Below are 12325 nucleotides of genomic sequence, written 5' to 3' on the forward strand. Positions count from 1 at the left end.
GAACTGTTATCAGAGGCCAATTTATTATTATTTTTTTCCCCAGAGGCCAATTTATATTTTGATTATATTTACATAATACATAATTGTATTTACTGTAATTATGTAATAGGAAGAGGTTCAGGAAAAAGAAGCTCATCATATAATTATTGTGTTCACCATGTCTTTCAATATTGGAATAAACTTTTTGAGAGGTCACTTATCATATGAAAGAGAAAATTAAGAAGTTGATTAAAAACAAAATATTCTTAATTATCTAATTCTATTTAACACCAAAGTAAGCCATTAGAAAGTATCAAAACTTTACTTACCTATACACAATTTTGTGTTCATGTAAATACTGCAACCCAAGAACTACACATGCAGCATAAAATCTGTTTGAAGAATTAAATTAAAAAACATTTAATAAATTCCACTTCTCTTGAATCTAGTTTATAATTTTATGCTTCAAAGCAGAATTATATAGTTAACGAATTTCACAAACATTTTTGTCTTTACTGTTTTCCAGATTAAGAGTAAGAAATGTGCTAATTATTAGGGATAAAATTTAAAAACAAAATACAATCTCTACAATGGAAGCCATTAACTTTGCCTGATGGCTTCTTCTGTAGTCCTTAAGACATTTGATTTGGTTCTGTAGGAGAAATTACAATATGCTGTAAGGGCAGAAGAACAATGTGGGGAGAACTTTTATAGGAAATATATGGCTTTCCCTTAAGAGGGAAAGAAATAGAGATGTAAGAGGCAAAACATGTTTGAAACCAACTGCTGTAGCTGAAGTTAAGCATGGGGAAGAAGCAATGGGAGACAAGGCCAGAAAGGTAGTATGGGTCAAGTTGTGAAGAACCTTGAATGTGATTTTATGGATAATGAGATTATTTTTTTCTTAGTGGTAGAAAATCAAACTATTTCAATCAGAGCAGGATGATCAGATTTAAGTTAGATTTTTCTGACAGTAGTATGAAGGTTAGAATAGAAGTAGGTAGCCTTCCACAGGAAAAAAGAACAGATAAGGCTATTATGATAGTACATATGGGAGACCATGAGAACCTACACTGTTAGTGTCAACAAAGAATAAGAGATGGATTGAAGAGAAATTTTAAATCTAGCATGATGAAAATCAAATAAAGTGAAATGTTACACAAATGTCAGTTGTCAGAATATAAACAAGTGATGAAAATTCAAGAATAAACACAGTAAAGGTTTACTATTGGTTTGGGATATGTTTTGGAGGTAAAATTAATCAAACTTGCTAATAATTTAGCTGTTGCATATGAGGGAAAAAGAAGATCAAGAATGACTCCCTGTGCAACTGGCAGATGGTACTGCTGTTTAATAAGGTGGAGAAGACTAGAAGAAGTAGCAGGCCAGGGCGGTGTGTGCAGGTGTATGAGTGTATGTGTGTGTGTGTGTGTGTGTGTGTGTGTGTGTGTGTGCGCGGTGAGGTTGGGAAAATGGGAAAAATTAGGAGTTCAGTTTGAGAAGTTAAATGAGAAATAATATTAGACATACAAAGGGAGAAATCAAGTTGGCCAGTGAATGCTATTAGACTTGGAAGTTTAGGGAAGAGTCAGAGCTGGAAATACAACTTTGGTGAACATGAGCATGTCAAGCACTTTCCTAGGTTCAAATCCTAACTTCACTGCTTGAGAGCTATGAATTGGGATAACAATGGGGGGAAAATATACTAACTACTGTATACATATACATTTAATCTCAAGTGTTTGCTATTATTTATTTTATATGCATTTGTATAAGTAAAACCTTCAAATAATATCAAACAACTACAAAAAGGATTTAAATTGATGTATGTTCTACATCTTTCATTGGAAGCAATATAAATATCAATTTGTTTATACTTTTAAAGATACTGCAAACGTATATAAATACTTAATATATCTTAAATTTACCCTTTAAATTGCAAATACAAATATTTTATACAATAATATAACATAGACTCTTCCACACTTTATCTATTTAACAATGTACTTTGAATATAGTTGGTATTTAAAGGCATGGTCTTAGATGGCATTTCCTAGGGAGAAATGTAATAGAAAAAAAGAAGAAATTTTACTAAAATGAACCTAAATTTTGTATCTAAATTATCAAGTATGATTTAGGGTAATCCATAAAATTTTCAATATGGACAGCAGATACATTTATATGTGGCAAAAGGTAAGTAAGGAGTCTAATAGTCTTTGCAGAGATCAATTTTCCATTTAGGAAAGAAAATATTAGGAGAGCTATTTTCCTCCTCAGAAAAAAATCAGTCATGAAAAACTCAGAGAAATGTCTAAAGCATACTCACACGGCTCTTGTTTCAGAAAACACATCAGTGTGAATGTGCATCATTAGGTCCCCACCAGCAGCATATTCCATTACAAAGCAAACATGCTCTTTGGTTTGGAAGCATGCAAAAAGGTTCACCAAAAATGGATGCCTTACACTATTCACAGTTTCAAAAATTCTTTTCTCACACATCAGGCTATAAGAGAAAACATTTAAAAATTAATAGTTTCCTTTTTTTCTCTTAAGTTCTTGTTGGAAACATTTTAAAAAATTAAACAACTCAAAAATAAGCAAAGTTCTTAATTACAACTTTAAAACCATAAAATGTGCCATTTTGCTACAAACACTTTCAAAAATCTGGTTTAGTTAACATATATAACGAATTGAAATATATTAATGCAAACTAAAATATGTGACTAGCATGACAAACATCACAGAGTTTCTACTGATAATATCAGAGCAGCACACATATAGTTAGTGGTTATAGTTTGTATAAAAGGTTTCATTAAGATAAATTGTGAAAATTTATGAAGAATTAATCACAGATTTTAGCAACCTAAAGTCTAATTTTAAAAATATAAAGTTTGTGAGAAAGGTAATTTTAAAAATATATTTACACTTTTATGAGCCCTGCATATAATGTTTTAAAAAAATTTTTTTTAGATTTTAATTTATTCATTTTAGAGAGGAGAGGAGTGAGAAAGAGTGAGAGAGAGAGAGAGAGAGAGAAAGGTGGAGGAGAAGGAAGCATCAACTCCCATATGTGCCTTGACCAGACAAGCCCAGGGTTTTGAACCCTTGACTTAATTCCAGGTTGATGCTTTATTTACTGCGCCATCACAAGTCAGATAATTTAAAGGACAGTATTTTTTTTTTAAACTTTGCCTTCAATTCTTTTTTATTTTTAAATTATTTTTATTTATTCATTTTAGAGAAGAGAGACAGAGAGAGAGAAGGGAGGGCGGAGCAGGAAGCGTCAACTCCCATATGTGCCTTAACCGGGCAAGCCCAGGGTTTTGAACCGGTGACCTCAGTGTTCCAGGTCAACACTTTATCCACTGTGCCACCACAAGTCAGGCTAAGGACAGTATTTTTAATTCATAAGCTACAGTATTCAAATATTTTATAATATAATACATGAAGTAAAGGTGTGCTGCATACAGTTTTAATTTAGAAGGCTGACATGAAAATAAAGAGACTACATGGAAAATTCTATAACATGCTTCAAGAAGCTTCTTGAGAGAGGTATAATTTCTCTGTAAAGTTCATACCAATCACAGGTTTTTCCTGTAAAAACTTTTATAAGTTGCTAGAAAGAACAATGTTTAAAGTTACTTATACTAGAATATTAATTTTGCCTAAAGAGCAAAAATACCACTCTTCCATCTGAAAATCAACTTGATTTAACAAAAAGTAAAAGAGGCCCTGGCCGGTTGGCTCAGTGGTAGAGCGTCAGCCTGGCGTGCAGGAGTCCCGGGTTCGATTCCCGGCCAGGGCACACAGGAGAAGCGCCCATCTGCTTCTCCACCCCTCCCCCTCTCCTTTCTCTCTGTTTCTCTCTTCCCCTCCCGCAGCCAGGGCTCCATTAGAGCAAGGTTGGCCCGGGTGCTGAGGATGGCTCTGTGGCCTCTGCCTCAGGCGCTAGAATGGCTCTGGTTGCAGCAGAGCGATGCCCCAGATGGGCAGAGCATCATCCCCTCGTGGGCATGTCGGGTGGATCCCAGTCGGGTGCATGCGGGAGTCTGTCTGACTGCCTCCCCGTTTCCAACTTCAGAAAAATACAAAAAAAAGGAAAAGAAAATCAGGTCAAATATTCAAATACAACTTGGAATTAACTTAAGCACTTAAAAAAATACCAACATGTGTATTTTATTTTTAAAATTAAATAACTGCTTAAATTTTGTTAGTGATTTCAAAATGCCAAACTAAAGTCCTATGTTAGATGGAAGTAGAACTATCTCCTTTTCTTTTGGTTTTTAAGAAAGAGTTAATTTTAAAAAGATAAATTTAAAGATAATTTTATTTGGGTATCCAAATTTGCTATGAGTTCAAAAAATTTAAAAGAATTTTGAAAATATTTAAGAGTATCCCCATTTGTAGAAGTAGTATAAAGATTTCAATGCTATGTTAATATAGTTGTGTCCTGGATTATGAACTAAAACAGCTGTTCAGTTTACATACTGATAGTAAATGCAGCTATTATGATAGTAAGTGTAGTTTTTAAACTCCATTTAATATGGTCAGATTTAGATGAACTTTTACCCACTGATTTCACACAATCTCTTCAATATTTTATTCATATTCAGAAATAGAAAGCTCAACTGTAACTGTTTTTAAAGCTTCAGACTTATGTCTACCTATATTTGGCAAGTGTTCTAAATGTTACTACAAATTAAGTAATTATTAGAAATAATTCATAGAAAATTAAAAAGTTAACAGCTTTGATTTCCATCACCATTTAAATTTATTGGAAAATAATCAGATTTGCAAGATCTACATGACGGAGTCTAAAACAACTAACTGATATCCTGAGTCAATCTAAACTTTGGGTAATGTAGATAAAATATTCAGATGGAATAAAACAAACTGATGTTTTGGGCTCAAATAAATGACAAATACATTCTCTTATTTATTTATTTATTTATTTATTTATTTATTTATTTATTTTACAGAGACAGGGAGTGAGTCAGAGAGAGGGATAGACAGGGACAGACAGGAACGTAGAGAGATGAGAAGCATCAATTATCAGTTTTTCATTGCGACACCTTAGTTGTTCATTGATTGCTTTCTCACATGTGCCTTGACCACGGACCTTCAGCAGACCGAGTAGCCCCTTGCTGGAGCCAGCGACCTTGGGTCCAAGCTGGTGGGCTTTTTTTTCATATTTCCGAAGCTGGAAACGGGGAGGCAGTCAGACAGACTCCCGCATGCGCCTAACCAGGATCCATCCGGCATGCCCACCAAGGGGCGATGCTTTGCCCCTCTGGGGCGTTGCTCTGTTACGTCCAGAGTCATTTTAGTGCCTGAGGCAGAGGCCACAGAGCCATCCCCAGCGCCCGGGCCATCTTTGCTCCAATGGAGCCTCAGCTGCGGGAGGGGAAGAGAAAGACAGAGAGGAAGGAGAGGGGGAGGAGTGGAGAAGCAAATGGGCGCCTCTCCTGTGTGCCCTGGCCCGGGAATCGAACCCGGGACTCCTGCACGCCAGGCCGACGCTCTACCGCTGAGCCAACCGGCCAGGGCCTGGTGGGTTTTTTTTGCTCAAACCAGATGAGCCTGCGCTCAAACTGGCGACCTCGGGGTCTCGAACCTGGGTCCTCAGCATCCCAGTCCGACGCTCCATCCACTGCACCACCGCCTGGTCAGGCCAAATACGTTCTCTTATTAGTCTATGAAACATTTAAATGGTATAAAAGATAATGAATCACTGATAAGATTGTCTCTTAAAATGGTTTCAGTGCCGTTCCTAGGAATTGTTTGATGAGAACTGGATAGACATCTTAGACTATTCAATAAAGGAGAAAGGCACCCTCTAGACCAGGGGTCCCCAAACTACTGTCCACGGGCCACATGCAGCCCCCTGAGGCCATTTATCCGGCCCCTGCCGCACTTCTGGAAGGGGCACCTCTTTCATTGGTGGTCAGTGAGAGGAGCATAGTTCCCATTGAAATACTGGTCAGTTTGTTGATTTAAATTTACTTGTTCTTTATTTTAAATATTGTATTTGTTCCCGTTTTGTTTATTTTACTTTAAAATAAGATATGTGCAGTGTACATAGGGATTTGTTCATAGTTTTTTTTTATAGTCCGGCCCTCCAATGGTCTGAGGGACAGTGAACTGGCCCCCTGTGTAAAAAGTTTGGGGACCCCCGCTCTAGACCCAAATAGTTTCAATAAGCAAAAATCCAAACTCCTTTATAAGGTCTTATCTAAATCCATCAGTACACGATGATGTTCCCTTTTTATGAGCAAATATTATCTATATAATTTATTTTAAACTCAAATATATGTATAGCCTCTTTTATTTACGTAACTAGTATATTTAAGTCTCATCACCCTGATCGACTAATTCCATCCTAACATTTTTTTGTGAACTTACTTGAGAATTCAGTAATTAGACATGCCAGAAAACTGTATATAATCTGGTTAGCCCTGCTTTTGTTGCAGAACTGCAACCCTATTCTGTTGTCTCGAAAGAGGAACCAGAAAAGGAAGTGAGGAGGCATTACAATAACATAAATTTAGTATTCTTACTCTGGAGTGGGGGAAGATGGGATTCAAGAATGAATGTTGTACTAATGGTAGGTAGAGAATGTTCTATATTAACTAAATTATTTTGGGATTATTCCATAATTTGTGTTCATTTAAAAAGAAGTTACTTAGGAATTCTCTATAAAAAGGACAGTTTTCTAAGTAAAATAATAAAATCCAGGCTAAAGAAAGATAATGTAGAAAGTGAATATAAAGAATTCTGCTTAGCCTGAGCAGGTGGTGGTGCAGTGGACAGAGCATTGGACTGGGATGCCAAGGACCCAGGTTCGAGACCCTGAGGTCGCCAGCTTGAGAGCGGGTTCATCTGGTTTGAGCAAAAGCTCACCAGCTTGGACCCAAGGTCTCTGGCTTGAGCAAGGAGTTACTCGGTCTGCTGAAGTCCCACGGTCAAGGCACATATGAGAAAACAATCAATGAACAACTAAGGTGTCGCAATGCACAACGAAAAACTAATGATTGATGCTTCTCATCTCTTCATTCCTGTCTGTCCCTATCTATCCCTCTCTCTGACTCTCTCTCTGTCTCTGTAAAAATAAAAAGAAAAGAATTCTGCTTAATAGCCTGGGATCTGGCTCAAGACCCATCCTCTGAGCTGGACATTCTTCTTTAATAGCAATATTAATATTATCTTGTCTAAATTTAATTAGAAAGTGTTACCCTACAGAGACCTGGCTCAAAGTACATAGTTAACAATGTAGCAGCAAGCTGTATAAACCTATGCAAACTACCAGAATTAGCAGAGGTAATACCAGTTTCCTATTATTTTAGGAAACAAATGAATCTACCATTTACAGCTCTGAAACAAAGCAAACATTCTTTCAGAAAAGAAAAATATTTGCCTCCATTATTATTGTAAATATAAACAGACTGACAGTACAGTTAAAGGTTTGCTTTAACTGACTATTTATGTAACAAAATATAGTTTGAAGCATATAATATGGTGCTCAGAATAGTTTATAAATACTCAGCAAAATCTTTTAGATATCAAGAAAGTGTATTTGTAAATAAAGGAAACCCTTATCTTTTAGAATCTATCCTAATTCTGAGAACTTCCCATATGATAGGAAAAAAGAAAACAAAACAATTTGGTGTATCTATATGGCACTTAATATAATACAGTAGGCCAAGTATTACAAAAAAATACATTTTTAAAAATATGTGGATAATCGAGGCACAAATTCAGTGAATAGCCCTGGGGTCAAATCATTAAATAAACAATCAGGACTAGATAAGTCATCCTTCTCACTCATAATCACAGACTCTTCATTATATTAGGCTATCTCCCATTAATATCAATTGATGCTTTCTAGTGGTTCAAGAAAAACACTACTTCTAAGTATCAAATGAGTCTCTTTTGTAACAAGTATGTTATTTGTTACATAATTTTTCCATATTTAATCACCTTTATTAAGATAGTCTTTTAAAAGTATATTCTCTAACCTAATTATAGTATTATCCCCAAAGTTATTGCATTTTAAAAATTATATATATACATCTACACATAGCAATTTACAGTTAGTTATTAACCCAGAAAGGTAAGATGCTATGGTCAAAATATTATATAAAAAATAAAACAGAGGGATAAAACAGATACAGGTGCATTTTAAAAAGTAGAACATATTTATATTAACCATTCAGTTAACTGCAGATTATCTGTAAATGACATTTTATGACTTCTGTAAAATGAAATGGGAAACAGCCTTGCCCAACCACAGAGGAATAACAGTTCCTATTCCATATAAACTTTTAAAATCTCCAAGCATAATAAAATTTACAGGAATAGTTTAAACATTTCATCATCTTTCCTTGGTATCCCTAACCAGTAAATTGTCATAAGAAGGGAAAAGAGAAGTTGGCTAGAAAACAATTATTGAATTAATGTCTACCTTATGTCAAGTATAGAAACATTAACTTATTTAGCTTCTTCACACATAACAAAAATAGAAAGTTTTGCTGTTGCAACATATACATCAATTTTCATGACATTAAGTCACCACTTCAGAAAAATACACAATTTTATTTAAAAAAACTAACCTGTCTACTTCGTCTCGAGCTACAATGTCTCCTTTCTTTAAGGCTTTTATAGCAAACATCTCATTTGTGTGTTTATATTCAGCCAAAAGCACCTGAAATGAGATTAAAATAATTACTTCCAATTTGAGTTATTACTTTTGTAGGTATTCCAAAAAAATTTAAGAGCTTACCTTTCCAAAATGTCCTCTACCCAAGACAGCACAACATCTGAAATCTTGTAGATTAAACTGAAACATCTGTTGAGATCTGAAAATAGCAATGTCAATTAAAAATAAGGCAAAAGTATGGGACCAAACATGTATCAGCAAAGCTGTGTATATATTCTTTACCTTCTATCTTCAAGTTCCCGAATACCACTATATTCTTGGCCAGATTGGGGAGTATCAGGTTCATATTCAGATTGAACTTTTGGAAGTATACTATTTCTGTCATTTTCAATATCAAAAACAGTTTCAGAATCCTGTAAAATATTAAATACTCATTAAATCATAAGAATCATTCAAGCAAACAACTTATTTGGTAAAGATAAAGTTAAGGCAAAAATGTCAAAAGTCAATATAAATATTATTGAGAAAAGTAAAATATAGAGATTTATTATTCACTCAAAGGTTATTAATTCTATATTGCACTTATGTAAAATATGTGAGAAACTAACACATTATTGTCATCTTCAGTGCATATTCAGAAATCATGTTAACCAAGCAGATGATGACTGTTTCAGGCAATATGTCATCTAAGACCAACCATGCTCTTAATGTTCCTTCTAGCATAAGCAGCCATTGTATTTCTACTGGTCCATGAGCATCCAGAGGTTTTTACATTTCACGTATAAGAAGGCAAAAATCCAGACAAGTTTTAAATAATTGGAATGTATACCACATTATCTAAGATGGTAATTTACATGGTGAAAATACACAGTTTAATACACAGCCTTGCCTGTCCTGGTGCATCCAAATCTCTTAATTCAGCAGATTCATCTATTTCTCCAAGGGAAGAATCACGTGGTGGGGCTGGAGGAGGTTCAGGTTCAAGATCAAAGTCCAATTTGGTTACTGCAGAATCACTTATGGAAGATAAAGTAATTCACCAAAATAGTTATTAAAAAATATAGTTTAAATATGTAGCTTTAAAATTAAACCAAGCAATTTTGTTAAAGTAAGCATAACAGTACTTTTTTTTATACATATTTTTCTGAAGTTGGAAACGGGGAGGCAGTCAGACAGACTCCCACATGCACCCAACCAGGATCCACCGGGCATGCCCACCAGGGGGCGATGCTCCTGCCCATTTGGGGCGTTGCTCTGTTGCAACCAGAGTCATTGTAGCGCCTGAGGCAGAGGCCACAGAGCCATCCTCAGTGCCCGGGCCAACTTTGCTCCAATGGAGCCTTGGCTGCAGGAGGGGAAGAGAGAAACAGAGAAGAAGGAGAGGGGGAGGGGTGGAGAAGTAGATGGGTGCTTCTCCTGTGTGCCCTGGCCAGGAATCGAACCCGGGACTCCTGCACGCCAGGCCGACGCTCTACCACTGAGCAAACTGGCCAGGGCCAGCATAACACTTTTTAAAGTACTAGCTGGAAAAAAAAATGAGACTTTCAAGAGGCCCACTGTAATCAACAGATACAAATGTTACAAAACATTATAAATGATGCTTAAAAATCTTAGACACATGCTTGACTAGGCAGTGGCACAGTGGATAGAACATCGACCTGGGTGGGATGCTGAGGAACCAGGTTTGAAATCCTGCGGTTGCTGGTTTGAGTGTGGGATCATAATCATGACCCCATGGCTTCAGTCTAAAGGTCGCTAGCTTGAAGCCCAAGGTCACTTGCTTGAACAAGGGGTCACTGGTTCAGCTTAGCACCCTGGTCAAGGTACGTATGAGAAAGTAATCGGTGAACTACTAAAATGATGCAATGACAAGCTCATGCTTCTCATCTGTCTCCCTTCCTGTCTGTCTGTTCCTTCCTGTCCCCCTCTCTCTTTCTCTTTAAAAGAAAAAAGAATCTTAGACACATACCTAGCTGGAGGTGCTAGTTCAGGGATGCGGACATCAACCACTGGCACTGCAGCAGGCACGGGTGCTTGAGGACTGAAGGTGCCAGAGTGATTTACTGTAGGAATGGCTCTTCTCACTAGCCTTCCCCAAGTAGCAATATTAATATTCATTTGAGGAGCTCTGAGAAATGTTTTGCCTGTGGATATTGTGAATAAAAGAAAATAGAACACGTAATTTTTTTATATATTACCAAAAACTAGAATTAAAAAATTTATATTCATTGGTTTATAATTTATGAACAACAAAATTGTCACTTAAAAAATAGTTAACCATTTGTTTTAAAGGTCAGTGCAGAATAGCAAAAATAGTATAAAATAAATGCGTAGAAACTTTTTAAAAGATCTAGTAATATGTGGTTCCAGTTTTAAAAAAGAACTGTTAGCGTTACTAACTGTAATACTTAAGAATAGATCAATATGATGGTTTTACTTCAAATAATGTGGGGAAGCGGTGAGTGAATAAGGTATAGATGAACAAAATGAGCCATGAGGTGACTGTTGTTGAAGTTGAGTGATGGTACATTGCACTAGTCTCTCTATGTATACATATGTTTTAAATGTTCCTTAATAAAAATTTAGAAACAAATGAATAAACAAATAACAACAAAAAGAAAGATGGGTAACACTTTAAAATAGTATGTAGATTTTCTTTAAGAAAACTCCAAAAGTATTTAATTTCTTAGTAATTACCTTGTTGTTTTGAAAAAATTTTTTTTTGGCGTTGGAGTTTTGGTCTTCTTTCAATAACTGGATTAAAAAAGGTAACCTGCAGTGAATCAAATTCAAGTTGTTATGAATATAATAGCACTAGACTTATGGTTCATGAAATTCACTACATTTCTAAGTTTTGAAAACTTAAGAGAATCTTAGATATAATGCAGTCCAACCCCACCTGAGAAAACAAACCTAGAAAGGATAAATTATGTTTTTCAGTGGCAGAGTTGAGCCAAATTTCAAGTTGTCTATTGTTCAGCCTAATACTCTTTCCACATCTGCATCATGCTGCTTATGTATATAATTTCAATTGTACCTATGCACAATTAATAAAATACATTATTACCTCTGCAAATAAAGTACCCTGTGGTTCCAAATAGAGACACATGCCATGCCGTTGGTTGTCTAAAAAATCTTCTAACCTCAGAAATTTTACAGCACACAGAGATCGCCAATCACGCCAATAAACTGAAATTTCCAGTTCACGTGACTAGGATAATTAAAAAAAATAAAATAAAGAAAACAGAGAAGACATCATTGGACACACACTTGAATAAAATATCACAAAAAGTATAAAATACAAATACAATAAACATACACAATTGCTCTATTTTAAAGACTGCTTTTCAATTTTTCTCTTATAATATTACTTTAATAAATGTATATTTTAATTCAAAAGAAGAAATTTATACTCTGACAGTATTCAGCTAAGACATTCCTTTTATATAAAGAACACACAAGTAGGAACAGAATACACCTTCAATCTTTCGTATTTTCCTCCTCCAATTGGCATCACTTGCTGTGCTATTGCTAAGAGACCTCAGTGCTTGCCTCAAAGAACCATTTCAAACCTTCTTATGTCCCTGTCTCAATGTTGAGTCAGGGAGAGGTTGTAAACAGTATTTACATATTTTGTACTTTCAGTGTGCCACACACAGCACTAAGCACTTTAAGAATATTAGGCCCCTA

The 12325-nt window shown here is 35.5% G+C and overlaps 1 protein-coding gene across 2 annotated transcripts in view; it reads right to left on the bottom strand.

The window, feature by feature from the left end:
• PKN2 (protein kinase N2) overlaps positions 1-12325 on the bottom strand; it is a 180263-nt gene that overhangs the window by 13575 nt on the left and 154363 nt on the right. For both annotated transcript variants that reach the window (XM_066268724.1, XM_066268725.1), the window contains exons 9-17: positions 11703-11846; positions 11333-11408; positions 10605-10779; positions 9525-9651; positions 8918-9048; positions 8759-8834; positions 8589-8680; positions 2306-2482; positions 309-371 (exon numbers count right to left, since the gene is read on the bottom strand). In XM_066268724.1, the coding sequence (XP_066124821.1) occupies positions 309-371; positions 2306-2482; positions 8589-8680; positions 8759-8834; positions 8918-9048; positions 9525-9651; positions 10605-10779; positions 11333-11408; positions 11703-11846 (1061 nt within the window). The remainder of the gene's footprint in view (positions 1-308; positions 372-2305; positions 2483-8588; positions 8681-8758; positions 8835-8917; positions 9049-9524; positions 9652-10604; positions 10780-11332; positions 11409-11702; positions 11847-12325) is intronic.

The sequence above is a fragment of the Saccopteryx bilineata genome, chromosome 3 (assembly GCF_036850765.1).
Source record: "Saccopteryx bilineata isolate mSacBil1 chromosome 3, mSacBil1_pri_phased_curated, whole genome shotgun sequence".
Taxonomy (NCBI): domain Eukaryota; kingdom Metazoa; phylum Chordata; class Mammalia; order Chiroptera; family Emballonuridae; genus Saccopteryx; species Saccopteryx bilineata.